Genomic DNA, 27,953 nt, shown 5'->3' on the forward strand with positions numbered 1-27,953 from the left:
CAGGCTTTAATAATGTGTTTGTTAATTGTACTAAGTTTAAAAGGGTGTTTTCATTAAAAAGATACTAAGTAGTGGAGTATTGGTATACTTTGCTTTGTGGGGAAAAAAGTGTACTAAAATGTGTAAGAGTTAAAAAACAAATTTGAATTTAAATACAGAGTGGTATATTACCCTTTAAAGAAATTCTATAGTAGGTACTCTTACAAAAATATAGAATAACAATTTTCTGTGATTTAGGGGATTATATCATATCAGACTTGGGTATGTCTTTAATACCCACTGGATAATTAACTGCTAAGCAAGAAATTCCTCTGAGAAATTTAGGGTACTTAGGAATTTCTTTTTTTTATTATTTAATTAATTGATTTATTTTTGTTACAGATGTTTCTTCTTTCTCCCCCCCCCCCCACTAATACCCCCCTCCCTCCTGGCCATGTCCCCAGCTTTGTTGTCCATGTCCATTGTTCATGCATACATGCATATAAGTTCTGTGGTTTATCTCTCCCCCAACGCCCTCTTCTGGAGATTGTCAGTCTATACCCCACTTTCACGTCTCTGTAACTACCCCGTTCCTCAGACTGTTATGTTCAATATATTCCACAAATAAGTGAGATCATGTGATACTTGTCTTTCTCTGCTTGGCTTGTTTCACTTAGGATAATACTCTCCAGGTCCCTCCATGTTGTCTCAAAGGATAAGAGATCTTTCTTTCTTACCGCTGCGTAGTACTCCATTGTGTATATGTACCACAGCTTTTTGATCCATTCGTCTACGGATGGACATTTGGGCTGTTTCCAGATCTTAGCTATTGTAAATAGTGCTTCTACGAACATGGGGGTACATATATTCTTTCTGATTGCTGTTTCAGACTTCTTAGGGTATAATTCCTAGAAGTGGGATCACTGGGTCAAATGGTAGTTCAATTTTTAATTTTTTGAGGTAACACCATAGTGTTTTCCATAGTGGCTGCACAAGTCTGCATTCCCACCAGCAGTGCACTAGTGTCCTCTTTTCTCCACACCCTCACCAACACTAGTTGTTTGATGATTTGTTGATGACGGCCATTCTGACAGGTGTGAGGTGATACCTCATTATTGTTTTAATTTGCATCTCTCTGATGATTAGTGAGGTTGAGCATATCTTCATATGTCTCTTAGCCATTTGTATGTCCTGTTTGGAGAGGTGTCTATTTAGTTCCTCTGCCCATTTTTTAATTGGGTTCTTTGTCTTCCTTTTGTTGAGCTGTATGAGCACTCTATATATTTTGGAAATTAACCCCTTATCTGATGTATCATTGGCAGTTATGCTCTCCCATAGAGTAGATTGTCTTTCCATTTCAGTGGTGGTTTCTTTTGCTGTGCAGAAGCTTTTGAGTTTGATGTAGTCCCATGTGTTCATTGTCTCCTTAGTTTCTGTTGCCTTAGGTGATGTATCAGAGAAAATTCTGTTGCGTATGATGTCTGAAATTTTGTTGGATTTTTATGGATTCATGAGTCACATTTAAGTCTTTTATTGATTTTAAGTTTATTCTTGTGTATGGTGTAAATTGGTGCTCTAGCTTTATTTTTTTGCATGTAGCTGTCCAATTTTCCCAATACCGTTTATTAAAGAGGCTGTCTTTACTCCACTGTATGCTCTTGCCCCCTTTGCCAAATATTAATTGAGCATATTGTCTTGGGTCATTTCTGGGTTCTCTGTTCTGTTCCACTGGTCTATATGCCTGTTCTTGTGCCAGAATCAGGCTGTTTTGATTACAGTGGCTTTGTAGTATAACCTGAAATATGGTAACGTGATTCCCTCCAATTTTGTTCTTCTTTTTCAAGATTGCTATGGCTATTCGGAGTCTTTTTTGGTTCCATATGAACTTTTGAAGTATTTGTTCTAGTACTGTGAAGTATATCATTGGTATTTTGATGGGGATTGCATTGAATCTATAGATTGCTTTGGGTAGTATGGACATTTTAATGATGTTAATTCTTCCAATCCATGTACAAGATAGGTACTTCTACTTTTTTATATCTTCCTCTATTTCTTTTTTCAATGACCTGTAGTTTTCTGCAAATAGGTCCTTTATTTCTTTGGGTAAGTTTATTCCTAGGTATCTTAAATTTTTTTGCTACGATGGTAAATGGGATTTATTTGTTTGTTTGTTTCTCTTTCTGTGAGTTCATCATTGGTGTATAAGAATGGCGTCGATTTCTTGACGTTAAATTTGTATCCTGCCACTTTGCCAAATTCATTTATTAAGTCAGTAAATTTTTTTTTATCTTTATTGTTGAATGTATTACAGATGTTCCTTATTTTCCCCCATTGACCCCCTTCTCCTCACTCCAGCCCCCCACCCGCCTCCCTTCCGCCTTTTCCCACACTGTTGTCTGTGTCCATTAGTTATGCATATGAGTTCTTTGGGTTATTTCTTTCCATTTCCCAACCCCCTTTGCATTGAGGTTTGTCAGTCTAGCAACCAATTTGTACTTCTTAATCCCTTCACCTTTTTCACCCATTCCCCCAACCCCCCTCCCATCTGGCAACCAAAAAAATATTCTCTGTATCTATGAGAATGTTTCTGTTCTGCCTGTTCATTTTGTTTTTAGATTCCATTGTCGATAGATATGTATTCATTGCCATTTTGTTTGTTAATATATTTTATCTTTTTCTTCAAAAAGACCCTTCATCATTTCATATAATAACGGTTTGGTGGTGATGAACTACTTTAACTTTTTCTTGTCTGGGAAACTCTTTATATGGCCATCGATTCTAAATGACAGCTTTGCAGGATAGAGTAATCTTCGTTGTAGGTTCTTGGTTTTCATCACTCTCAATATTTCTTGCCACTCCCTTCTGGCCTGCAACGTTTCTTTTGAGAAATCAGATGACAGTCTTATGGGAACTCCCTTGTAGGTAACTAACTGCTTTTCTCTTTCTGCTTTTAAGATTCTCTCTTTGTCTTGAACCTTTTCCATTTTGATGATGATGTGTATTGGTGTGGGCCTCTTGGGGTTCATCTTGTTTGGGACTGTCTGTGCTTCCTGGACTGTATGTCTGTTTCCTTCACCAAGTTAGGAAAGTTTCCTGTCACTGTTTCTTAAAATATATTCTCTAACCCTTGCCGGTTTTCTTTCTCTTCGGGGACTCCTGTGATGCGAATGTTATTATGTTTCCAGTTGTCCCACAGTTCTTTTAAGCTGTCTTCCTGTTTTTTAATTGTTTTTTCCTTTTGGTTTTCTGATTGGTTGATTTTTTCTACCCTGTCTTCTAATTCACTGATCCGGTCCTCAACTTTCTCTACTCTGCTCATTAGTCCTTCCAATGTGTTCTTTATTTCTGCTAAGTCATTCTTCATTTGCACTTGGTTGGTTTTCAATGTTTCTATATCTTTACTCACGGTGCTGATGTTTTTACTCATGCTGTTGAGCTTCCTCAAGATCATGGCTCTGAACTCTACCTCTGATAATTTGCTTAGTTGCATTTCATTTATGTCATCTTCAATAGAGTTCTCTTGTTCTTTCATTTGGGATTTGTTTCACCATTTTGGCTGTCTCAGTGGGTTTTAGAGCCTGCCAAATTTTCCCTGTGGGTGTTGGTGTTCTGCTGTTTGTGGCTCCCTCTAATGACTTTGGATGTGCCTTGGCGAGCCCACATTAAACACCACTGTCAAGTCTTACTTTCCTGGGTAGATTTGCAAGCCAAGGAAAGGTTCAGTTATCCTCTAGCTATTTCCTGGAGGCTAGTAGTCTCAGTTACTCAGTGCCTTGGAATGTAGCCCTGGTTTTCTTTATAAGAGGATTTCCGGAGGGTGGGTTAGATGCTGGTTGTTAATGAGCCTCAGTTTGCATTTCTTTGCCTCGCCTGGGAGAGGCTGAATCTCCAGGGCTGGGGGTGGGGGGTGGGGGCTCCTGCTTTTCCCCACAGGTCTGGGAAAGAGCACACTGGCCACCATCCTTTGTGGCCGCAATTCAGCAAAAACTCTGAGTCCCCTCCAAATCTCGGGTGTCCCCACAGAGTTCCAGCCCAGTCTGCCCTCCCTCTGCCATAACCTCCAGGTGAGTGGCTGTGTCTATTTTAGTGCTCTGTCCTGGCTCTCTGGGCTGTGGAGCAGGCTTGGTCTTTATTCCCCAAGGGTGCTGCTCACAGCGAAGACTGCTGCTGTCCTTGGGCTCCCAGCCCGCCACTATCTCACACCTCCATAGTTTCTACCAGTGTTCCTGGTTATGTGGTCCTGTCCTGCTGTTTTTCTGTTGCTTTTTTCCAAGGATTTGTCTTTATTTTAGTTGTAATTCCCATTTGGTCCTGGGAGTTCCTCTGCGTAGCTTCTATTCACTCCACCTCCCTTTTCACATCCTCTATACCTATCTTGTGTGCAGCTGGGTCACACAGGCCTCTCTGGTTCCCCTGCACACTGCAGGTCCCGCGGGTAACTGGTTCAAACAGTGCCTTTGGGGACCCGGCTCTATGCCTATGTTATGGGCTGCTGGGTTGCACAGGCCTCTCTGGTGCTTCAGCACCCCACAGGTCTCGTGGGTAACTGGATGGCACAGTCCCTTCTGGGTCACACAGGTCTCTCTGGTGTTTCAGCACCCCGCAGGACCCGTGGGTAACTGGATGGCACAGCCCCTGCTGGGTTGCACAGGCCTCTCTGGTGCTTCAGCACCCCGCAGTCCTGTGGATAACTAGATAGCGTAGTCCCTGTTGGGTTGCACAGGCCTCTCTGATGCTCAGCACCCTGCAGGTCCTACGGGTAACTAGATAGCACAGTCCCTGCTGGGCTGCACAGGCCTCTTTGGTGCCCTCATACCCTGCAGTTCCCGTGGGCGGGCAGCTGGATTGCAACAGTCTCTCTGGGGCTCTGGCTTCCCACTGCACTTGTGAGCTATTGGACCACACAGGCCTCTGTGGAGCCCCAGGTCCCGCTGCTGGCAGCTGGGGAGTGCTGCTGCCCCATGGGGCTCAACTCCTGCTCAGCTTTTACTGTAGTTTTTGGGGATGGGTCTCAGCTTCTGGTCTGTGCTTCTGTTGCCTGGGGATGGATGTCTGCTCCCCAGCCTCTGTTGCTGGGGGTATATCTTGACTCTGATTGGGCTGCTACTATGGGGGATGGTGCTGGTCTCCCAGCTGTCTGCAGCTTCCAGGATTGGCACCTTGGCAACTCCACTACTGTGCCCTGGTCTGTGTTGACACAGAGTGTCCACTGGTCTGACGGTGCCAGGTGCGCTGGTGGGCTAGGGTTGCTGGGCCCTAGCCGCTCCCACTGTCTTTTCCCAGGGAAGACCTGGTATCTTCCAAAGTGGTGGGACCATTTTATGCAGGATGAAGCACCCTGAAGGGCTGCTTACTACGGTAGCCGGCTGCTCTTGTCCACAGCACAGGGACCTTATGCACTGCTAGGGTTTGGTTGTCCACCTTCACGTCCACTCCCACTCTCTCACACACTCACCCTCCCTTCAGTCCTGCCCGCCGCCATCTTCAAGGAATTTAATTTTTTAAATAACTATGAACTAATTGGTATATTTATTTTATTGGAATTGTAGCTGGAACTGTGCCAGTATGATATTTTTATTTTATTGAGATATAATTCACATAAACACTATGTTAGCTTCACATGTACAGCATAATGATTTAATGTTTGCATATGTTGTGAAATGATCACTGCAATAAGTCTAGTTAACATAGTAACAAAAATATTAGACCCAGAAACATAGAAAGGAGTACGGTTCAGATTGACAACCCTCAGAGGAGGGGGGTGGGGGGAAATGGATGAGATAAACCAAAGAACTTATATGCAAGTATGCATAATCAATGGACACAGACAACATGGGGAACTGGGGGAGCCAGGATGGGGAAGAGGATGTCTAGGGGGGGAAAGGAGAAACATTTGTAACAAAAATAAGTTAATAAAAATTGGGGAAAAAATGTTTTCTTGTGATGAGGACTTTAAAGATCTTCTGTCTTAGCAACTTTCAAATATGTGATAAGTATTAACTATAGTCACCATGCTGTAAAGTACATCCCATGGCTGACTTATTTTATACTTGAAGTTTATACCTTTTTCAGTATGATTTTTTTCAATAATCCCTCCTCCGCAAAATTCTCCTTTTAATCTCGGATACTGTCCACAATTTTGGTGAGATTTATCTGTCGTCTACCATGTGCTACACTGGGTCATCTGATGGGGGTGCACACATTACCAAATCAATGGTTTTTCTACTCAAATGAACTTAAGTTAATCGGGGGGAACTTTCATATAGATAAAGAATATGAAAAAAAATCAAGGAAATTGCCACTGTAAGATGTTTGAGCAGAAGGACACACCCATACCCTCATGGTTCCCATTACTGGAAATTAAAAAGGGCAGGGCTCTTACCCCAGTACTGAGACTTCCCCTCTAGGCCTAGGCTGCGTCCCATACAGCCCTTCAGTACCCTCAGTGGCTGTTCCTTTCTCGGATATCCACATTTGAGAACAAAATCAATAGTCCAGGATTTGTTCTGTTGGTCACAAAAGGTATAAATGATGAGTCTATAGTAGAGTTTTCCAATTGGCCTGGAATTTGTGTGTCATTTCTTTCTATTATTGATCCTGAGAGACTAACAATGCTTTGTTGACTCTAAATGGATATTTATAAATGACTGAAAAAAATACAGGTGTCTATTTGTTAACACTACGAAATTTCACCTGTAACCTGAATGGGCTTCTGACTGTGGTACCATAGCACTGCTGCTGTTGAGAGCCACACCATGTATGTAAATATCAATATGTTGTCATTGTTGACCCTTCTCTCTCGTCCCCCATATCCTGGCAGTTGTTCAGTTCTGTTCAGTCTTCCTCCTCAATTTACACATAAAACCCTCACTTAGATTTCTTAAAATGAAATTCTAATCATAGTTAGAAATATTTAGTCATTTAGCCCTGGCTGGTTTAGCTCAGCAGTTAGAGCATCAGCCCACAGACCAGAGAGTCCCAGGTTCGGTTCCCGCTAAGGGTACGTACCTCGGTTGCAGTTTGTCCCCAGCCCCGGTTGGGGTTGTGTGGATGGCAGCCAATCGATGTGTCTCACATCGCTGTTTCTCTTTCTTTCCCTCTCTCCCTCCCGCTCTATCTGATAAAATGCAAAAAAAAAAAAGTCCTCGGGTGAGGATTAAAAAAGAAAGAAAGAAATATTTAGTCATTTAACCCACCTTCTCTTCTGACCCATTGCATTTAATGATTCATTTATTTTACTCAGCAACGATTGATCATGTACTTACTCTGCCAGGCATAGGGTTAGGTGCTAGAAACTTAGGGGTGACAAAGCAGGCCACTAAGTTTATAGCTACTGAAGCACATGTTATCAGAGAAACCCATAAAAACATGTAAAAGTGCAACTCTGACAAGGTATGAAGGAAAGTTTGTGGAAGTACCTGTAATGGGGTATTTACCCTTGTCAGAAAGTCCCAGGAAGACTTGTCTGAGGAAGTGATGCATGAGCTGAAATGTAACGTCCGAGAGGAAAAAAGGAGTCACCTAGCCATGGGGACCAGCATGTGCAATGCTCTGCTGGCAGGAAGCACTGAGGAGGCCAGTCTGCTGAGAGCAGAAAATGAGGGTGTAAGATATGAACTGAAAACAGAACAAGCAGACTTTTGCAGGTGATTTTAAGGACTTTTTTTTAATCCTAAGAGCAGCGGGGAAGACATTGAAATGTTTTTAAGTGAGGAAAGTGAATGACCCAATCAGATTTCTGTTTAAGCAGGACCACTCTGGCTGCATTTTGGAGAAGGCATGGGATGGGGGCCAGAGTAGACATAGTAGACCGCTTGAGAGGCTTTGAAATCTTCCAGGAGAGGGATAATGGTTGCTTGGATTGCATTGCTGGTGGAGAAGACGGAAAGTAGACATGGATTGGCTATGGAGAGGATGGAGGGAGGTATCAGGAATGATACCTAGAGCCCTGGCTGGTATGGCTCAGTGGGTAGAGTGTCATCCCATGCACCGAGGGATTGCTGGTTTGATTTCGGGTCAGGGCACGTGCCAGGATTTCGGGCTCAATCCCCCGGAGCAGGTGTGCAGGAGGCAGCTGGTGATGTTCTGCTCACATGGATGTTTCTCTCTCTCCCTCTCCCTTCCTCTCTCTCTAAAAATCAAATAAAATATCTTTTTGAAAAATGACACATAGATTCTGGCTTTTCAAACTGGATCAACTTTGGTACTATTCATTAGACCAAGTTTTCAGTTTGAGGTGTCTTTGAGACATCAAAGAGGCCCTGGTTAAGAAGGTCACTGGATACAGGAGTGGCGCTCAGAAGAGAGAACACAGACTAGAGATAGAAATTAGGGAGTCCTCTGGTATCTGAATCTGCCTTGCAATATCCAAAATAGCTTTCCAGACATCTGCTTGAACGCCTTCAAAGTGACAGAACATTCACTGCCTAAATTCTACTCATTAGTTCTCATTCTGCTGTTTGGACAAATGGAATCTATCTTCTACCTAATATAGGGCTTCAGGAATTTGAAGAAAACTGGAATAGTTTATCTTCTTACCTAGCCATCCACCTCAGATCTTCTGTCTAGCAAAAATCTCTCAGGTCAATTCAGCAATCTAGCCCTTACCCATCTCTTTAGCTTCATCTATTACAAGCACAAAAACAGACCCCCAAAGCACCCATATCCCCACACATATTTCCTCCACTCAGATCTAAATATTTGGAGCCTCCTAAGTATGGTATGTTTTCACAAACCTTTATACCTTTTCTCATGCTATTGCATGGAAAGGTGTTTTTTAATTCTACCACATGTAAAATTGCAGCAAAAGCTAATGAGAACAGCTAGCTAACTATGGGAGTGTTTTCAGGGGACTGGGTCAGACAGAAAGTGGCCAGTAGCTCTTTTTTTTTTTTCCCTGTTCTCTTGCTGCTCAGTCTGTGGTATCGTTAGAGGCCTGAACTAAGGCAGTCATCTACGGATGGTTTCTGTTTCCTTTCATGCTAGCTCCAAGGCTGTGCTGTAAGCCACAGGCCTAAGTTTGTTCATTCAGGGACAGTCTCAGAGACGAAGGATCAGGTGTTTTTGTTATTGGTGGGGAGCTCTCCTCGTCCCCACTGGTTGCTGGTGGGAGTGGGCTTCTTGCAACGTCACGAGAAAAGGAATTTTCTGAGACTTGCACAGTAGGATGAGATATTGTAGAAAGCTTTATTTCTGTGGAAATAAATCCCTGAGTTTCCAAGGTCCCATTTCCCTCTATCCCAAGAAAGAAGTTCCATTTTGCTTTCAGCAGAGCCAGGATTAAATCTGTTGCCCAGAGTTTCCATTCCATGTCTGTACAGTGTAATCCAACATCAGGCTAGCTTAGCTTGTGTTCCTCGCTGCAGTCCGTCAGTCCATTGTGTGTGGGGTCTGCGTGGACATGGGCCATGTGGCTTCTGGGAACACAGGCAAATGCAAGAGAGCCGCAGAGCCAAGAGCCACAAGCAAATGAACTCCTTTGTCTGGGGATTTTGTATTTCCAAATTTTCATGGGCTTGTAGTGGCCCCACCCCCTCTGGCCAGTCATTTCTATTCCAGGTTAGACTGACAGGCACCTTCCCTATGTCACCCTGCCTTTATTGCACATGCACCCATGCCCCCTTTGTCCAGCCCCTTCCCCCAGTGATCTGCAGGGAACGAACCAGTGGTTCCCTGAGGAGTGTAAAGTTGCAGCTTCCTAGTGAAGCTGCCCAGATGGCCATGCTTACAATGTTTGGCCTTCCCTTTGCTCTTTTCCTATTATTAATAACTAGCTAATTACAACCATAACATTTTGAACTATTGATAGATACTTCAGTGAAGCCTCTTGGGTACAGACTTCCAAGTTGACATCGCTTAGACGAATTTCACACCATACCAGTGGACTGAGTCAGGATTTCTAGGACTCTTAAGTCTGAAAGCAGATGGCCTCTTAAAAGCCGTTCACTGATCCAAGATCCAGAAGAATAATCACAGAGAACTGAAAGAACTGATGAGGGAAATCTAATCATGGTTGCTTGTTTGGAAATATTGTTTATGCAGTTGTAATGTTCTATTTTTATGGATATGTGAGGAAGCTCTTTTTATTTATGTGTTTATTTTTTGACCAGTAGCTCTTACATGTCCAGGACTGTAGGACAAATGTGGACTTACTCAGGGCCAACATTATAATATTCAAGTTGGTCCTGTCTTGCAAGGAACACAGCAGAAGGTTTTCTGGGTTGTGGGCAGTTTTTTGAGTTAAGGGCCATCATCAGCCTCACCTGCTTTATTAGTCAGAGGTGCTAACTACAGTCACAAAGAACCCACAGTTCTGGTCTAGTCAAGAGTTCCTTAGGCAGCTTTCCACAGGGTCATCCATCTAGTGGCTCCCAGGGGCCTCAAAGCCTTTCACTGAATCGTCTGCCGCTTGTCAAGAGGTGAGGGAAGAGAGAACACAGGGGATTATGCAGGAGGTTTGGGGGGCCAGGAAGTGCTTTACACTTCTCACGTTCCATTAACCAGGTCTCAGTCACATGGTTCATGGAACTGCAGGGAAGGCTCAGAAATGCAATTTAGCTGTGTGCCCTGAAGGAAAAGGTGCAGGGTTTAGTGAGCACACCTGTCTAACCTGGAGGTGATACCAGTTAGTGTCTTTCTCCCCCAAACCTTCAGTGATTCCCTGTTGCCTACCAAGTTTAGAATAGGCTCTTAGCACTTTAAGACTCTTTGCAATGTGACCCTACACTGCCGTTCCAGTTAAACTGGTAATTTCATTATTCCCCAAGCACACCCTGCCCTTTTGCTCTTCCACGCCTTTATTTGGGCACTCTGTCCTGCCTAGGGCACCTACATCTGTTACTCTTGAACTCTCCCCAGTCATTCACTGTCCATTCAGGAAGTCACCTGTGCATCTTCCCTGCTGGTCTGCCTTATGTTCTAGTTATGCTTACTTGTGCTGCCACCTCTTCAGACTCCCTGAGGGCAGGTAGTGTGCCTTACCTCTTTGGTGTCACTGATAGCCTCTGGAAGTGCCTGAGAGTGTTCAAGCAAATATTTGTTCTGTCGAGCTGAATAGTCCGAGCCAGCCTGGCTCGGGGGTTGGAGCGTCGGCCTGCGGACCAGAGTGTCCCGGGTTCGGTTTTGGCTAGGGGCACGCACCAAAAAAAAAAAAATGAATAGTTTTATTTAAATTATTCCCTTAAAGAGCCCTGGCCGGTTTGGCTCAGTGATTAGAGCGTCGGCCTGTGGTCCAAAGAGACCCAGGTTCAGTTCCCGCTAAGGGCATGTACCTCGGTTGCAGTTTGTCCCCGGCCCTGGTTGGGTTGTGCGGGTGGCAACCACTTGATGTGTCCCTTTCACGTCGATGTTTCTCTCTCTCTTCCTCTGTCTCCCTCCCGCGCTATCTGAACAAAAAATGAAAAAATGTCCTCGGGTGAGGATAAATAAATAAATAATTCCCTTAAAGAGAAAATAAGATGTATTTTTACTAGTTTTCTTATTGTTATGTTTTTGAGGGAAAATATTGCTGATAGTAGTTCCTCTATGATAGTGAGCTTTTTAAATGATAGTGAAACTTGCTAAAATTATAGATTTCTGCCCACCCCCCACCCCTCTGCGCCGAAGATTCTAATTCTACAGTTCTGATAGATCTGATATTGGGCCCCAGGATCTGCATTTTTAATAAGTACCCAGGGTGGGGACAGGTATTCAGATCATATGATACTTGGGACTGTACTTTCAGAAATACTGCAATATGATGTTGTCATTACACCCATGAATTACTACTTTCCTTTGACAAAACAGATCAGTTCATTAACAGAGGAACAGGTAATGTGCGGAACAATAAAAATCAAGATGTTTGTCATATTGCCTTTGGATCCAGAGTTCTTGGACCACCTCCGCTCTCTGGCAGAAGAAATAACATGAGGATATCCAGTGAGGTAGGAGCAAGTCTTGAAGAGCTTGTTTTTTCCAATGCATGGGGTGGAGGGGAGGGAAAAGGGGTTTGAGAGACTACATGCCAAAAGCAGAAGGTGTGAATACATTTTGAACAGAAATTTGGTCTTTAAGTACCTCAAAACTGTTTCTTTTTAGTCATATCTATACAATCAACATTTTTGAGTATTCTTTGTTTGCAAAACTTAAAGGTAAATATAGGTGAGCACATTTTGTGATCTCCTACAAGGAGTTGGATCATCTCTAGATATGTTACAATCAATAGATTCTCAAATGTTATATTTTTATTTTTAATTTCCTCTGAATTTCTGACACACACAGTGATTTTCAACTCAGTTCCTACCTACTAAAGATGGAGTGTTGCAAATAAGCGCATTTTAATTTATGTATCTAGGAGATTTGTCATCTGTTTTAGCTCATATTATTTTTCTCCATCTTTCTAATTTTCTATCATAATTTCCCTCTCTACCAACTTTTTAAACTTCTCATTTTCTCCAGTTTTTTTTCTCTCTTTATTTGTCTAAATATTATTTCTTCTATGTAGATTCTAGAAATAAATGCAGTTCCTGTATTTTAAAATGTGCAGATTAATTCCTTTTCCTTATAGACAATAAGATCTGTTGGGTCCAAAACGAACCGAGCATGCCAGCTGTCCACAGTAGAGAAGTGTGTAAACAGTGCCGAAACGTCAGCCTTGTTGACATCTGAGTCTGAGGAGCAAGGAGACAAAGAAAATATTCGCCACATAAAGCTGACTGTACCTATTCGTGGTAAGAATGAATCATGCATGAAGATGAAAATAGTGAGAAATGTCCTTGTTAAGACATGTCTGAAGTTATATTTATGACTAGATCTTAAGTCCAGACAATTAGCACTTAAAAATGAAAAGTATCATGGATATGGAAATATGTTTAGAATTCATTTATTTGTATATATTATAATCTTCTGAAATCTATCATTCTATTTATTTCCTTATTTCTAATTCCTGTGGTACCGTGTGTCTTTACTTTATCATGACTGCTAACAAAATAATATAACATCCTTTTATCACTGCATTTTGGGAACTTTATGTGCATTTAAATTTTTTTAACTTAATTTTATCTTTTAATTAATCTTTTGCATTTGTAAAGTGTTCTTTATCTTCTCTTATTGACACTAAAGCAACCCTGTTGGTAAAGAAAAAACTTCATCTCATTTTATAGACTGAGAGTTCTGGGTTAACAGAGAAGTGAAGTTATCTGCAACCTATAATCATTGGAAAGAATTGAGAGCAGAACCCACTTCCTGTCAGTTTTTCCTCTCTTACCAGTCTGACTTTTGTGAGGGTTGATTTATAAATTAATAAGCTCTATTACAAACTATAGAGCTTATTAATTTATAAATCAACCCTCACAAAGTATATCTCCCACAGAGTATAAAATTGAATAAGAAAATGAATAACAATAGTTCTGGCCCTGCCACTGTCTGTGATAACTTTATCAAGTTTCTTAAACCCAGTAAGCCTCAGTTTCCTCATCTGTAAAATGGAGATAAGTTACTACTGGCACTAGTAGTAGTGACGAATAACAGCTGCTTCAAAGGGTCATTGTGAGGTTTCAATGAGAAAAATCAGTCAAGTACATCATATTGTACCAAGAAATTAAGCCTTTGGTAAATATTAAATGCTGATATGAATATTACTATTACAGAAGTAAATTATACTTAAGAATTCTTTAAGTTTTATATCAGTCTTCTAGAGTTCTTTTGGAAACTACCCTCTAAGTTTTCACTGCATCATACTTACCTACACTTCCTTTTTCAAAGGAAGCAATAATTTGTCAGTACTGGCTGTCAATTTCATTTTTTATATTTTTAATATAGCATGTTGCATGACTAACATTAATCAAGTTATTTGAGGCTCTCTACAAGGTACATGAATAAAATGTATTAATAATTTTGAAAGCCTGATATAATCCTAATATTAGAATAAGAATAAACAACCTATTTTGTGTGAAAGAATAAGTTTTTGATACAGCTTTACATAATGTCAAAATGATACATGAATATTCTCATTATAGCTATAATTATATATACTGAGTTATTTCAAACCATATAGTACTTTCTGTTCCGACTTTTTGTTCTTTGTTACGAAAATGTACCAGCCAATCTGCATATTATGCATCCACATCCCCCTCAAGAACCATCAGCAGATAAGAATAATAACAGGAGAAGATTACAGTTAAAAAGCACCAGCAGAGAAAGGACAGAGACACCCAGCGGTATGGCACTCATTCAATACTATCTTATATCTGTATATTATTCTGGGCAATGGAATCTCTCTCTGCAGGTTGTAAATTTCAAAGGATTATGAATCAATTCATTTAAAATATAAATGTCTGTTCTACAGGGATTATGGAAATCAAATTTTCTGCAAAAGAATTGCTCTAGAGCCCTAACAGAGATTTGCTGGATTAAATAGACAATGCCACAGAAATAAAGAACTTTCTACTTCTACTCTCAAAGGCCGAATAAGTTTAAATTGTTTTTTAAAAATAGCCCATATTTGATAAAGTTCCTGCCTGTAAACTTTACTAAAATTTATCTTAACCCATAATTTTTCATGTTTTGTTTATGTTTCTTTTTTTTTTTATATTGAGCCCTTTTCAGATTGTTTTTGTATCAGATGTCTTCCCCTTTGAACTTCTTGCCATCTGTTATCATGTAGGTTAAAATGTCAACTCTTTGCAACCAGTAAAGCATTAGACAAATATAGGTGGCTATTATAGTTATTCCTTTAAATAATGGATGGGAGGCATGTATACACATGAGTTAGTCTATCCTAAATCAAGCCCAGAATGTATCATAATTTATCACATCTGTTAGCATAATTTCTCAAAAATGTAGAGTTCTTGGGTAGGTCATAATTCAGCTTGCTAGGTTTCATGTTATTTTTATAAAATAGTAGATAGAAATATTAATTCTGCAGTAATGAATGCCTTTCCCATTTTCTTAAGGTGCTGAAGGAAAGAGCTTGGTTTAGAAGACTGGAGTTCAATAAGAACTGCAATTTAAAGAAAACACTCCATTTTATGTGAAACCAAAGGAAAAAAATATAAGATCCTTTAAAAATTATATGGGTTTTAGAATTTCTTTGATCACATATTGTAAAACTTAAATCTAAAATTTCCCCATGCAAATATCCAGACATTATATTATGAACCTCTACAAAAATGCAGCTGAGTTCATCTTAATACAGTCTACTGAAAAAAAAATCTGCATATAGTCTATATGTCACCTCTAACTGGCTTTACTATAATCATATAGAAAAGTATATCAAATTAATACCATTCTTCAAAAATTAATTTTTATAAAAAGCAAAAAGTAATATAATGGAACATATTTATTCTAATAAAGGCAGTTCTTCAGGAAATAACAAGAATGAAGATAAAGCAGCTACCCTCACCACTGTGTCCCAACAAAGAGCAGAGACAGTGAACATCCGCACTCCAGCACCCCTGTCTTCAGATCAAGCAGGTTTGCATATTTATTATGTCATAATTGTCATATTAATAACATATGAATGTGTTAAATATTTCAAAACCCCTCATTTTGGAAAGTCATTTGCTAAAATCTATCATTTTTTGTAAATCTCCTTTTAACCTCAATTTTATGTCAAACTTGAATGGAAGAAAGAGTATTTTTATTTTCAAGTTTTAATGCACTGGTTGTCCTGTTCAGAATGAAAGTTTAAAACTTTGAAGTTTTCACATGACATTGTCACCCACCCCAAAGATTATCCATTGTTACATTTCTTCAGTCCTCTGTAATGGAGATGGTTGGATTGTAGAGCGTTGAGCCCATCAATATATCTTGCCTATGTTGTAGTACTTTTACAAAGGCAAATTGTTCGTTTGGTTTTGGGTTTTTTTGCAAATTGTTGTTAAGCAAGGGAAAAAGGAAAATAAATTATAATTGTCTGTAGTTTGTCAGTCTTATGTATGCAATGTTGAAACCTTCATTAAAATGTTAGGCACAATTAGTGTCTCTAACATAAATCTGACTGTGTAGAAAAACTAATTAGATGTTTAGGTGATCATTCTTGCATTTATCTTGTTTGCTGCAATATTGTGATTACACAGTAATTTACATATTTTCCTAAGAAAACACACCAAATTATTCATTACAATTGATATGGAAATATTTGAGGTAAAACTGCAAATTCAAAGAAAGCATGTGGTAGTGAGATAATTAGAGTTTGTTTGGTGTAAAAACACTCCTTTACCTTGGCTTTTTGACAGTTAGTAATATGCTTGGCAATAGGTCAGACAAGTTGTTTAATTGCATAATGAAGATTCTGGTATCTTTTCCTCCACTATTTTTTACATATCCATAAACATAATGCAACACATTGCTTCTTGTCATTTTTTTCAACCTTTATTAAAGCACCTACTATGCTTACAAAGCACCTGCTCTGTGCTTAGCACCAGGCAAAGGGATTTGCTGTCCAAAAGAGGACAGCCCAATGAATCTATTCATTTCATCTGCCCACAGCTACAGACTCAGGTCCCTCCACATCCCCATGAAGGTGGTCAGATGAGGCATTCAGCTTGCCTTTCACCATTTACCTAGACTCTGTCCTTGAGAATATGAAAGCCTTGTCCCTAATAGAGTTTCTCTAAAAAATGTACATTTATTGCCCTTTTTATAGGCAAGTTCCGCTAAATAATGATAGTCTTAGATTAAGAAACAGATGAATATAATTGTGATGAATACAGTTTTATTTGTGCTATAAATGTTATTTTATTATTAAAGGTTTTTTTGTTTGTTTCTTTTGCTTTTGTAGTATAGCCTTTAAAGTTTCAAGTTAGCACATCTTAGATATGTCTTGGATACTTTTCTTGTGATGATATATATGATAGGATTTAAGAGTCAGGGGTAAAATAACTATGTTCACACTGTGGTTCTGCAGAACACAGATTTTAGTAAGATTTTCACCATTGACATAATGCAGCAAAAATAGAGTAAGTTAGAGAAAATGCTCAATTCTTTTCTGTTGGCATTCTAAGGAAAGTAAACCAGCTTCTGATGATGTTCATTCTATACATTTGTCATTTCCAGTTTACCTGGATTGTAGTTATAAAATCTATATCAGTGTTGAGTAAAACATTATAATTTTTATAGTTTAAATAAAAATATATCTCAGTGATAGTATGTAGTATTTTTAAAGAATATAAGTAATGCTATGCAAAAAAAAAAAAAAAATTCATATCAAAACATTTTCTCCTAAAAGGAAATATGAAGGTCTTTTTCACCAGCAGAATTCACCAGTCACATTAACAAATATTTCTGTGGATATACTATTACTTGAAAAGTCTACTTAATTTAGTCTGTGAATTTTCCTGTTTCAATCGGTAGAATGGAGAGAGAAAGCTGTCAACCTTTTCATGGCTTCCTCTCCTCCCTGATTTATAATCCGGACAATGCCCACGTACTTTGTTTAAAGAGGCTTCTTAAGTACTCTGTCTTCCTGCAGTTAAAAGAAGATATTAGTAAGTCAGCCCTTTTAAGTTTGGAAGATTTTCCCCCTCTGGAATGTCAAATTAATGAAGCTGTGCTATAAAGAACTTGCTGCAAGACAGGTGATAATTATTTCAGACTTATAAATTTCTTGGCCAGTATTTCAGCTCAGATGGTGAGCAAGGACATGTGAGTTGCCTGTAGCTATAGGCACTGATCTGTGGGTTAAATGTTTGGCAGATTACAAGATGGTGGGTAAATTGCCATCCTTGGCTTTTGCATTATTTAATAAATCTATTTCAACAACAGGACATTTTAACCTGACTATCTGCCTAAAATAACACTATCGAACACTACTCTAATTTTTGTCATCTTTTTCAAATGTCAGATGAATGGATATTTCCCGAAAATAATGATCACATTTCCCATTTGGCGTCCAGCAAACTGTCTCTACTTCTGGATGATGATTCTTGCCACACTTCACACCTGTGGCTGGAAGCCAGCAAGGAGAGTGAGCATCACCGACAGGCAGAGGACACTCAGATGGCTCCAAAGAACATTTTCACGTTTTCATCAAGACCAAGATCAGCACCTCATGGAAAGACTCAGGATATATCCCCAGAGGGGTGCCCATTTTTTTGGGATCTGAAAGAGGATACCAGTGTGATCCAATTGGAGGATGATTTTTATGGTGAAGACAGCAGCGAAGAGGTACACTGCTTGATGAGTGAAATCATTTTAAATCACAGTTTTTCTATTACCTCCAGTAAGCACTAAAACTGGTTGGAATGAAAGAGGGGGACTCAACTGCTATTTATAAAAATGCAACAGATTGCATTGTCAGTCAACAGTTGCCTCAGGTTGTTATGGCAACTCTAAATTGCTGCCTTTTTTTATTAACAGTCAGCCAATTTCATTTTTAATTATAGAAACCAGTTTTGGGTTTGTTTTTGTCTTTTCATTTTAATCGTTGTCTCCTAGAATGAGAAATAATATGTGGTTTAGTTTTGTGATAGCAAAACCAGTAAAACATTGAGGACACATTGTTCTAGCTCCCAGAGGAAATGGAGTTGCAGTTGCTAAGCATCCTGAACTGACGGTTTTCTGGCTTCTTTGCTCCCCTGCCAGTCTTTCACCTTAGACCTGGTAGGACTCATTATTTTCCATATGGCCCCAGAATTTCAAGAGTTATGCCAATTAAAGTTTAGATAATGAATCATGGATTAGTTCTGGGACTTGCCTTACAGGAGATGGTTGTTTGCAATTATTTAGAATACAAATATATAAATTAGTAAATTCATAAAAAGTTTTTAAAAACATTAAAAACCAAACTGAATATAGTTCTGAAACATTTGTTTATGCGTAAATATTATGAGAACTCTATTCTTCCCCATATGAAATGAATTTATTTGTAAATTTTCTTGAACTTTATTCTTAAGTGATAGACATTAATATTTTCTAGAAAAAATAAGTATTTAAAACAGATTACAGTCAAGTTATGGTTTAGTAAAATTATACAAATAATTTCTGTGCAGAAATTATAGAAATAATTAGAAAAACTTGTGTATGCTTACAAAATTTTGTTTTAATAATTATAACTGATTGAGAAAACCCCTTTGGACAGTGGGATGTAGATTAAATCCATAGCTCCTACCATCAGAGCCAGTTGAGAATATGGTGAGATTGTTCAGGCAGTAATTATGTTTTTTTGCAACTTTTAATGAGTTTCTGTAGCGAAGTGCATGGGGAGATCCTTTTTTCATAATACCCTTGCTTCTGAGTGTGATGAAACTATCAGTCATACCAAATATTAACTACACCAAACTCCTTTATGCATAAAATAGTACATTTGATGCCAGCATTTTAAATGTTGCTATGGACATCGCGATTCTTCTCACCGTGAATAACTTTAAACTATAAACTGTAAAATGGACATTTGTTTTCAGTATCTAGTATTATCTCCATTCCAGTGGTCAGTTCTTCTACAGTATTAATTAGCTAATCTGATAAATTAATTCATACCACTTCATTAATTGGATAGGCCCATTCTCTTCCCATGTCCACAGCACCATCTTTCTTACCTAACCCAAAATAATTGCTGTGATGGTGGAAATTTCATGGCAAATAGAAAGGATAGTTCTCCGGGAAACTTGGAGATAAGTATTATGGGGAAACTGCCCTTTAAATAACACCACGTGAGGATAAGTCTTGTGAAGAAGCAATAGAGCTTCATGGGAAAATGAATATTGGTTCTGAATATTTTAATGTTATTACTTTATGACTTTCATTTGCTACCAGCTACTCTACTTCTGGCATCCTTCAACATTCATTATGCACACATATACTTATTACCAACTACATAAAATTGAAAATAAATTGATCATATGTTAGCCAAGCTCTGACTAGCTTAGCTATCTTATCACCCCTGTGCTATGATCATCAGAATGACCAGTAGCATATGGCTAGAGTCTGTAGTGGGACCATCTCATTGCTAACACCTGCACTGGCCTACTTTTTTTTTATTATTATTAATTAAATTATTTTTGTTACAGATGTTTCTCCTTTTTCCCCCCTAGACACGCTCCTCCCGATCCCCCCCCACCCCCATAAACAGGATTGTTGTCTAGGTCCATTGGTTACGCATACATGCATATAAATTCTTTAGTTAATCTCATCCCTCCCTCCCCCACCCCCCTCCTCTGAGGTTTGTCAGTCTGAACCGTACTCCTTTCTATGGCTCTGGGTCTATTTTGTTCATCAGCTTATTTTGTTAATTATGTTCCACAAATAAGTGAGATCATGTGGTATTTGTCTTTCTGATAGGCTTATTTCACTTAGCGTAATACTCTCCAGGTCCCTCCATGTTGTCTGAAAGGATACAAGATCTTTCTTTCTTACAGCTGCATAGTAGTATTCCATTGTGTGTATGTACCACAGCTTTTTTTTTTTCTTTATTGAATTTAGAGAGAAAGGAAGGGAGAGGGAGAAAAACATTGATGAGAGAGAACATCGATTGGCCACCTCCTGCATGCCCCTGACTGGAAATCAGGCCCACAACCGGGGCAGGAGCCCTGACCAGGAATCGAACTGGCAACCTCTTGGTACATGGGTCAGTGCTCAACCACTGAGCTACACCAGCCAGGCTGTACCACAGCCTTTTTATTCACTCATCTATTTATGGACACTTGGGTTGTTTCTAGATCTTAGCAATTGTAAATAGTTATGCTGTGAACATAGGGATACATATGTTCTTTCTGATTGGTGTTTCAGGCTTCTTAGGATATATTTCCAAAAGTGGGATCACTGGGTCAAATGGCAGTTCAATTTTTAATTTTTTGAGGTAACACCATATTGTTTTCCATAGTGGCTGCACCAGTCTGCATTCCCACCAGCAGTGTACTAGAGTCCCCTTTTCTCCACACCTTGGCCAACACTTGTTTGATGATTTGTTGATGGCAGCCATTCTGGCAGGTGTGAGGTGATATCTCATAGTCATTTTAATTTGCATCTCTCTGATGATTAGTGACATTGAGCATTTTATCATATGTTTCTTGGCCATTTGTATGTCCTGTTTGGAAGACTGTCTGTTTAGGTCCTCTGCCCATTTTTAAATTGGGTTCTTTGTCTTCCTTTTGCTGAGTTGTATGCGTACTCTATATGTTTTGGAAATTAACCCCTTATCTGTTGTATCATTGGCAATTATGATCTCCCATAGAGTAGGTTCCCTTTCCATTTTGATGCTTATTTCTTTTGCTGTGCAAAAGCTTTTTAGTTTGATGTAGTACCACGTGTTCATTTTTTCCTTTGCTTCTCTTACCTTACGCATTGTATCATGAAAATTCTGCTGTGTATGATGTCTGAAATTTTGTTGCTTACATTTTCTTCTAGGATTTTTATGGATATACATTTTGAGTTTATTCTTATGTATGATGTAAGTTGGTGGTCTAGCTTCATTTTTTTTGCATGTAGCTGTTCAATTTTCCCAACACCATTTATCAAAGAGGCTGTCTTTACTTCATTGTATGCCCTTAGCACCTTTGTCAAATATTAATTGAGCATAATATCTTGGGATAGTGTCACTTCTGTCAAATATTAATTAAGCATAATGTCTCAGATCAATCTCTATTCTGTTCCATTTATCAATATGCCTGTTCTTGTGCCAATACCAGACTGTTTTGATTACAATAGCTTTGTAGTATAACTTGATATCCGGTATTGTAATCCCTCCTACTTTGTTCTTCTCTCTCTCTCTCTCTCTCTCTCTCTCTTTCTCTCTCTCTCTTTTTAATCCTCACTGGAGAATATTTTTTCCATATATCTTCAGGTAGAGTGGGAGGGAGGGAGAGAAAGAAAGAGAGAGAGAGAGAGACAACAATGTGAGAGAGACAGATTGGTTGGTTGCCTCCACATGTCCCCGAACAGGGCCAGGGACCAAACCACAGCTGAGGTACGTGCCCTTGACCAGAATCAAACCTGGGACTCTTTGGTCACCAGGCTGATGTTCTAATCACTGAGTCAAACAGGCCTGGGCTGTTTTTCTTTTTCAAGATTGCTGTGGCTCTTTGGGGTCTTTTTTGGTTCCATGTAAACTTTTGAAGTATTTGTCCTACTTCTGTGAAATATGTCATTGGTATTTTAATCGGGATTGCATTGAATCTATAGATTGCTTTGGGTAATATGGAAATTTTAATGATGTTAATTCTTCCAATTCAGGAACAAGGTATATGCTTCCACTTTTTTAATATCTTCCTGCAGTTTTCTGCAAATAGGCCCTTTATTTCTTTGGTTAAGTTTATTCCCAGGTATCTTAATTTATTTGCCATAATGGTAAATTGGATTGTGTTTTTAATTTCTCTTTCTGTGAGTTCATTATTGTTGTATAAGACTGCTGTCAATTTCTTGATGTTAATTTTGTATCCTGTTACTATGCCAACTTTGTTTATTAAATCTAGTAGATTTTTTATGGAGTCTTTAGGATTTTCTATGTACAATACCATGTCATCTGCAAATAATGAGTTTCACTTCCTTTTCAACTTGGATTTTTTTAAATTTTTTCTTCATGTTTAATTGCAATGGCTAAGACTTCTAGTACTATGTTAAATATGAGTGGTGAAAGTGGTCATCCCTGTCTTGTTCCTGTTCTTAAGGGAAATACTTTTAGTTTTTGCCCATTGAGTATGATATTGGCTATAGGTTTTTTATATATGGCCTTCATTATACTGAGATATTATCCCTCTATTCCCACATTGCTGAGCATTTTTATCCAAAATCAGTGCTGGATTTTGTCAAATGCTTTTTCAGTGTCTATTGATATGATCGTATGGTTTTTATCTTTCATTTTCTTTATGTGGTGCATCACATTTGTTGATTTGCGAATATCCAACCTTGCATCTCTGAGATGAATCCCACTTGGTCATGGTGAATACTTTTTTTAATGTATTGCTGGATCTGATTTGCTAATATTTTGTTAAGGATTTTGGCTTCTATGTTCATCAGGGATATTGGCCTGTAGTTTTCTTTTTTTGTAGTGTCTTTAAGTGGTTTTGGAAATAGAATTATGCTGGCCTCATGAAACGAGTTTGGAAGTCTTCCTTTTTCTTGAATTTTTTGGACTAGTTTGAGTAGATTGGGTGTTATTTCTTCTTTGAATGTTCAGTAAGACTTCACTGTGAAGCTGTCCTGGCTTGGGCGTTTGTTTGTTGGGAGTTTCTTCATTACATCTTCAATTTCCTAAGTTGTTATTTGTTTAAGATTTCTGTCTCTTCCCGGTTCAGTTTTGGGAGACCGTGATTCTAGAAATTTGTCCATTTTGCCTAGATTGTCAAATTTATTGGCGTATAATTGTTCATAGTATTTGTTAATGATCCTTTGTATTTCTGTGGTGTCAGTTCTTTTTCTCTTTCGTTTCTGATTTTGTTTATTTGGGTCTTCTCTCTTTGTTTCTTGGTGAGTCTGGCTAAGAGTCCATCTTGTTTATCTTTTCAACGAATCAGCTCTTTGTTTCATTAATGTTTTGAATTGCTTTTTTAGTCTCTATGTCATTTATTTCTGCTGTGATCTTTACTATTTTTTTTTCTTCTACTTGCTCTGGGTTTTTCTTTTTGTTTGCTTTCTAGTTCTTTAAGTTGTGAGGTTAGATAATCCATTAGAAATTTTTCTTGTTTCTTGTGGTAGGCCAGTAGTGCTATGAACTTCCCTCTCAGGACTGCTTTCACTGCATCCCTTAGATTTTGTGGTATTGTGTTTTCATTTTCATTGGTTTCCAGGAAGTTTTTTATTTTTTCCTTAATCTCCTTGGTAACCCATTCATTGTTTAATAACATGCTATTTAGCCTCCATGTTTTTGAATGTTTTTGTTGCAATTGATTTCTAGTTTCATTCCATTGTGATCTGAGAAGATGCTTGATATGACTTCAGTTTTCTTGAACTTGTAGAGACTTAGTTTGTGCCCTAACATGTGGTCTATCTTTGAGAATGTCCCGTGTGCACTTGAGAAGAATATGAATTCTGCAGTTTTGTGGTGTAATTCTATGTAGATATATATTAAATCCATTTGATCTAGTGCATCATTTAGAGTCTCTGTTTCCTTGCTCAATTTTTGTCTAGAGGATCTATCCAGTGATGTTGTTGTTGATTTCTCCTTTGAAGTCCTCCATAATTTTTTCATGTATTTTGGTGCTCATATATTGGGTGCATATATGCTTACCAAGGTTATATCTTGCTGTTGTATAGATTCTTTCAGTATTGTGTAGTGGCCTTCTTTGTCTCTAATTATGGCCTTCATTTTGAAGTCGATTTTATCGGATATCAGTATTGCTATCCCAGCTCTTCTTTCCTTTCCATTTGCTTGGAAGATTTTTTACCATTTGTTCACTTTCAACCTATGTGAGTCTTTTGTTGTGTCGGGGGGGGGGGGGTCTTGTAAACAACATATATATGAGTCGTGCTTTCTTATCCATTCAACTACTCTGTGTCTTTTGACTGAAGTATTTAATCCACTTACATTTAAGGTTATTGTTGATATGTACTTATTTATTGCCATTTTTGTTTATTGTGGTTATATTTTTCTTTTTATTTCTTCCCCTAATTATAGCAGTCCTTTTAACATTTCTTGCAGTGCTGGTTTGTTATTAATATATTCCCTTAGCTTTTTTTTTTTTGTCTGGGAAGCTCTTTATTTTACTTCTATTTTTAATGATAGCCTTGCTGGATAGAGTAGTCTTGGATTCAGATCCTTGTTTTTCATTACCTTGATTACTTCATGCCATTTTCTTCTGGTCTGTAGTGTTTCTGTTGAGAAGTCAGCTGATAGCCTTATGGGGGTTTCTTTGTAGATAACCTGATGCTTATCTCTTGCTGCCTTTAGGATTCTCTCCTTGTATTTAATTTTTGGCATTTTAATTATGTGTCTTGGTTTGGGCCTGTTTGAGTTCTTACTTGGGGCTCTCTGTGCTTCTTGAACATATATGCCTTTTTCCTTCACCAAGTTAGGCAAGTTTTCTGTCACTATTTCTTTAAATGTATTCTCATTTTCTTCTTCTCATTTTCTTCTTCTTCTGAAACTCCTATGATGCAGATGTTGTTACGTATCATATTGTCCCACAGTTCTCTTAAACTGTCTTCCTGTTTTTTAATTTTTTCTTTTTTTTGGTTCTCTGATTAGGTGATTTTTTTCTATCTTGTCTTTTAATTCATTGATCAGTCCTCAGCTTCCTGTACTCTGCTGTTTATTTCTTCCAATGTGTTCTTTATTTGTACTATTGTCTTCATTCCTACATAGTGGTTTTTTATTTCCAGTTGGTTGATTTTCACTGTTTCTATATCTCTACTCATACTGTGGAGCTCTTTACTCATGCTGTTGGGCTTCCTCATAATCATTACTTTGAATTCTACCTCTAATAATTTGCTTAATTCCATTCCACTTATTCCTTCTTCTGTAGCATTCTCTTGTTCTCTTGTTTGTGATTTGTTTCGTTGTTTCACCATTTTGGCTCTCTCAATGGGCTTGGGAGCCTGCCAAATTTCTCTGCGGGTGTTGGTGTTTCACTGATTGTAGCTCCCTCTACTGGGTTAGATGACTGTGGGAGGGCCCACATTAAACACCAAAGTCAAATTTTACTCTCCTGGGTAGATTCGCCAACCAAGCAAAGATTCAATTATTCTATACCTTTTGCCTGCAGGCTGTTTGTTTCAGTTACTTGATGAGCTCCGTTTTTTGCCCTTAACTGAATGAAATATTCCTCAGGTGGACAGGGTAAGAGGATTTCCAGTAGTTGGGGCAATTGCTTTTTCCTAGTTTAAAGTTGCTTTGATAAGAAAGTAGTTTATGTGGTGTGGATTGTTGACCTCTGCCTTCACAGCTCAGTCCCCAGAGCCACAGGGTAGTATTAAATTCCTGAGGGGGGGGCAGTTTCTTTTCCCCCCAGGCTCCATCTATTGGGTTTGGGTGAGTGTGGAAGGACCCACATTAAACACCACTGTCAAGTCTCACTTTCCTGGGTAGATTTGCAGGCCAATCACAGGTTCGGTTTTCCTCTAGCTTTCACCTTCTAGCTATTAGTCTCAGTTACTTGATGAGCCTTGGGCTGTAGCCCTCAGCTGAATGAAAACATCCCTCAGGTGTTCAGTGGATTCTCCGTGGGTAGGCCAGATGCTTGCTGGCTGTTAATGAGCCTCATATTGCATTTCTCTGGCCTGGCTGTGTGGTGTTAAGTTCCTGAGGGAGGGACTGTTGCTTCTCCCCAGGGCTTTTTGAGTAACATGGCTACTGTCCTATGAGGGAGTCATTCAGCACAAAATTCCCAGTGCCTTTTCAGTTCTCCAAACTTCCAAGTCCATCCACACAGTTTTAGTCCAGTCTGCCCTCTCTCTGCTGGAGCCCAAGGTGAGTGGCTGTAGCTAATTTAGTGCTCTGTCCTGGCACTCTGTGCTGTGGAGCCAGCTTGGGACTTTAACCCTGAGGGAACTGCTTATAACCTAAACAGCCCTCAGCTGCGGTCTGTGGGCTCCCAGCCCGCCCTCTCTTGCACTTCTGCAGTTCCAGCCAGTCTCTTATTGGTGTCCTTTTTCCATCTCTGATTATACGGCTTCTCTCCAGCTGCTTTTATTTTGTTTTCTCCTGATGATTTGTCTTTATTTTAGTTGTAATGCCAGTTTGGTCCTCAGAGATGGTCTGTGTAGCTTCCATTCACTTCACCACCATTTTTACCTTTTTCCCTGGCCTACTTTTAATTTTCTTTTTTAATCCTCACCCAAGGATATTTTTTTCCTATTTATCTTCAGGGAGGGAAGGGGAGAGAGAGAGAGACCGAGAGAGAAACATCGATGTGAGGGAGACACATTGACTCGTTGCCTCCCACTTGACCCTAACCAAGACTGGGACCAAACCACAACTGAGGTGCATGCTCTTGACCGGAATTGAACCTGTGACTCTTTGGTCCACAGGCTGACACTCTAACCGCTGAGCCAAACCAGCCAGTAGGCAATGCCCTGGCCTACTTTTAGTTGGCACCTGTTAAGTATGTCAGCCAGAGAGAGAGACAGAAGCCTTGCCATGTTATGCAAGCTTTGATGTTGGCTGTTAGAGGCATTAAGAAGATAAAAACTAAAATACAAAAATATGACCAATAAAAATGACAGGCTATGTTTAAACAAGTTTTAGAATTTGTAATGATCTCTTCTTTATCAGATTGGTTGGTTTGGGTTTTCTTTTTGTTTTTTGTAAATTCTTTTCCTGTAGAATTACTTCTCTCATTTATTAATTATATAAGTCAATGGAAAATTGGATTCCAAATTTAAAAGTTTATTTACATATAGTCTTTGAGGAAAAATCAGTTTTGTTTATTTAGGCATCCTTACTATTAGTTGCATTATTTTAGAATGTTGTATCCTTAGAGTAACCTAATTATACTTAAGAAAAACATAATATTATGTTATAAATAATAATGGACAAGTGAGTAATAATTATATTAGTTATTATGCTGAAGTTTTTAACTTGTAGTTAAAAGACTTTATTTGCTGTTAGACCGTTGAGTATTTTTAAAGACAAGTTAGATCTTAACTAGGCAAAATTAAATCATGCTATTATGGTAGAGGCTTAACTTAAATTTGTAATTTAAGTTTTTAAAATAATTAATTCACATCTAAGATCTTCATTAGTGTTAAGAGCCTCAAAAGTATAAATTTCTTGTATGTGCTTGTCTTATTCTTTAGTCAGTATTATATACCAATATTCCTGATACTCAATTAATTTTGAAGTTGTACATCTTATTTGAAAAGCAAAGTATGGAAATATATTTTGTCGAGAGCTATAACATCAAGACTGCCATTAAAATGAATTATCTTAGGATAGCTAGCAAAAAAGAGTACCTTTCATACTATGGCAGCATCTGAGAGAGAAAAACGCATGTCACTATTATTGTCTCTGTTTTGTTCTTATGCTATTATTCTCAGTGTGGCTTCTAAGTATATACATCTGGTTTGCAACTTAAAATAGTTAACTTTATATTAATATTTTATTACTCCCCTAATTTAATTTTTTA

The 27,953-nt window shown here is 38.6% G+C and overlaps 1 protein-coding gene across 2 annotated transcripts in view; it reads left to right on the plus strand.

Moving 5' to 3' along the window:
- CFAP20DC (CFAP20 domain containing) overlaps positions 1–27,953 on the plus strand; it is a 258,264-nt gene that overhangs the window by 143,218 nt on the left and 87,093 nt on the right. For both annotated transcript variants that reach the window (XM_036267094.1, XM_036267095.1), the window contains 5 exons: positions 11,764–11,900; positions 12,524–12,686; positions 14,058–14,174; positions 15,310–15,429; positions 17,801–18,123. In XM_036267094.1, coding sequence (XP_036122987.1) covers positions 11,764–11,900; positions 12,524–12,686; positions 14,058–14,174; positions 15,310–15,429; positions 17,801–18,123 — 860 coding nt within the window. The remainder of the gene's footprint in view (positions 1–11,763; positions 11,901–12,523; positions 12,687–14,057; positions 14,175–15,309; positions 15,430–17,800; positions 18,124–27,953) is intronic.

This window comes from Molossus molossus, unplaced genomic scaffold (genome assembly GCF_014108415.1).
Source record: "Molossus molossus isolate mMolMol1 unplaced genomic scaffold, mMolMol1.p scaffold_m16_p_18, whole genome shotgun sequence".
Lineage (NCBI taxonomy): Eukaryota > Metazoa > Chordata > Mammalia > Chiroptera > Molossidae > Molossus > Molossus molossus.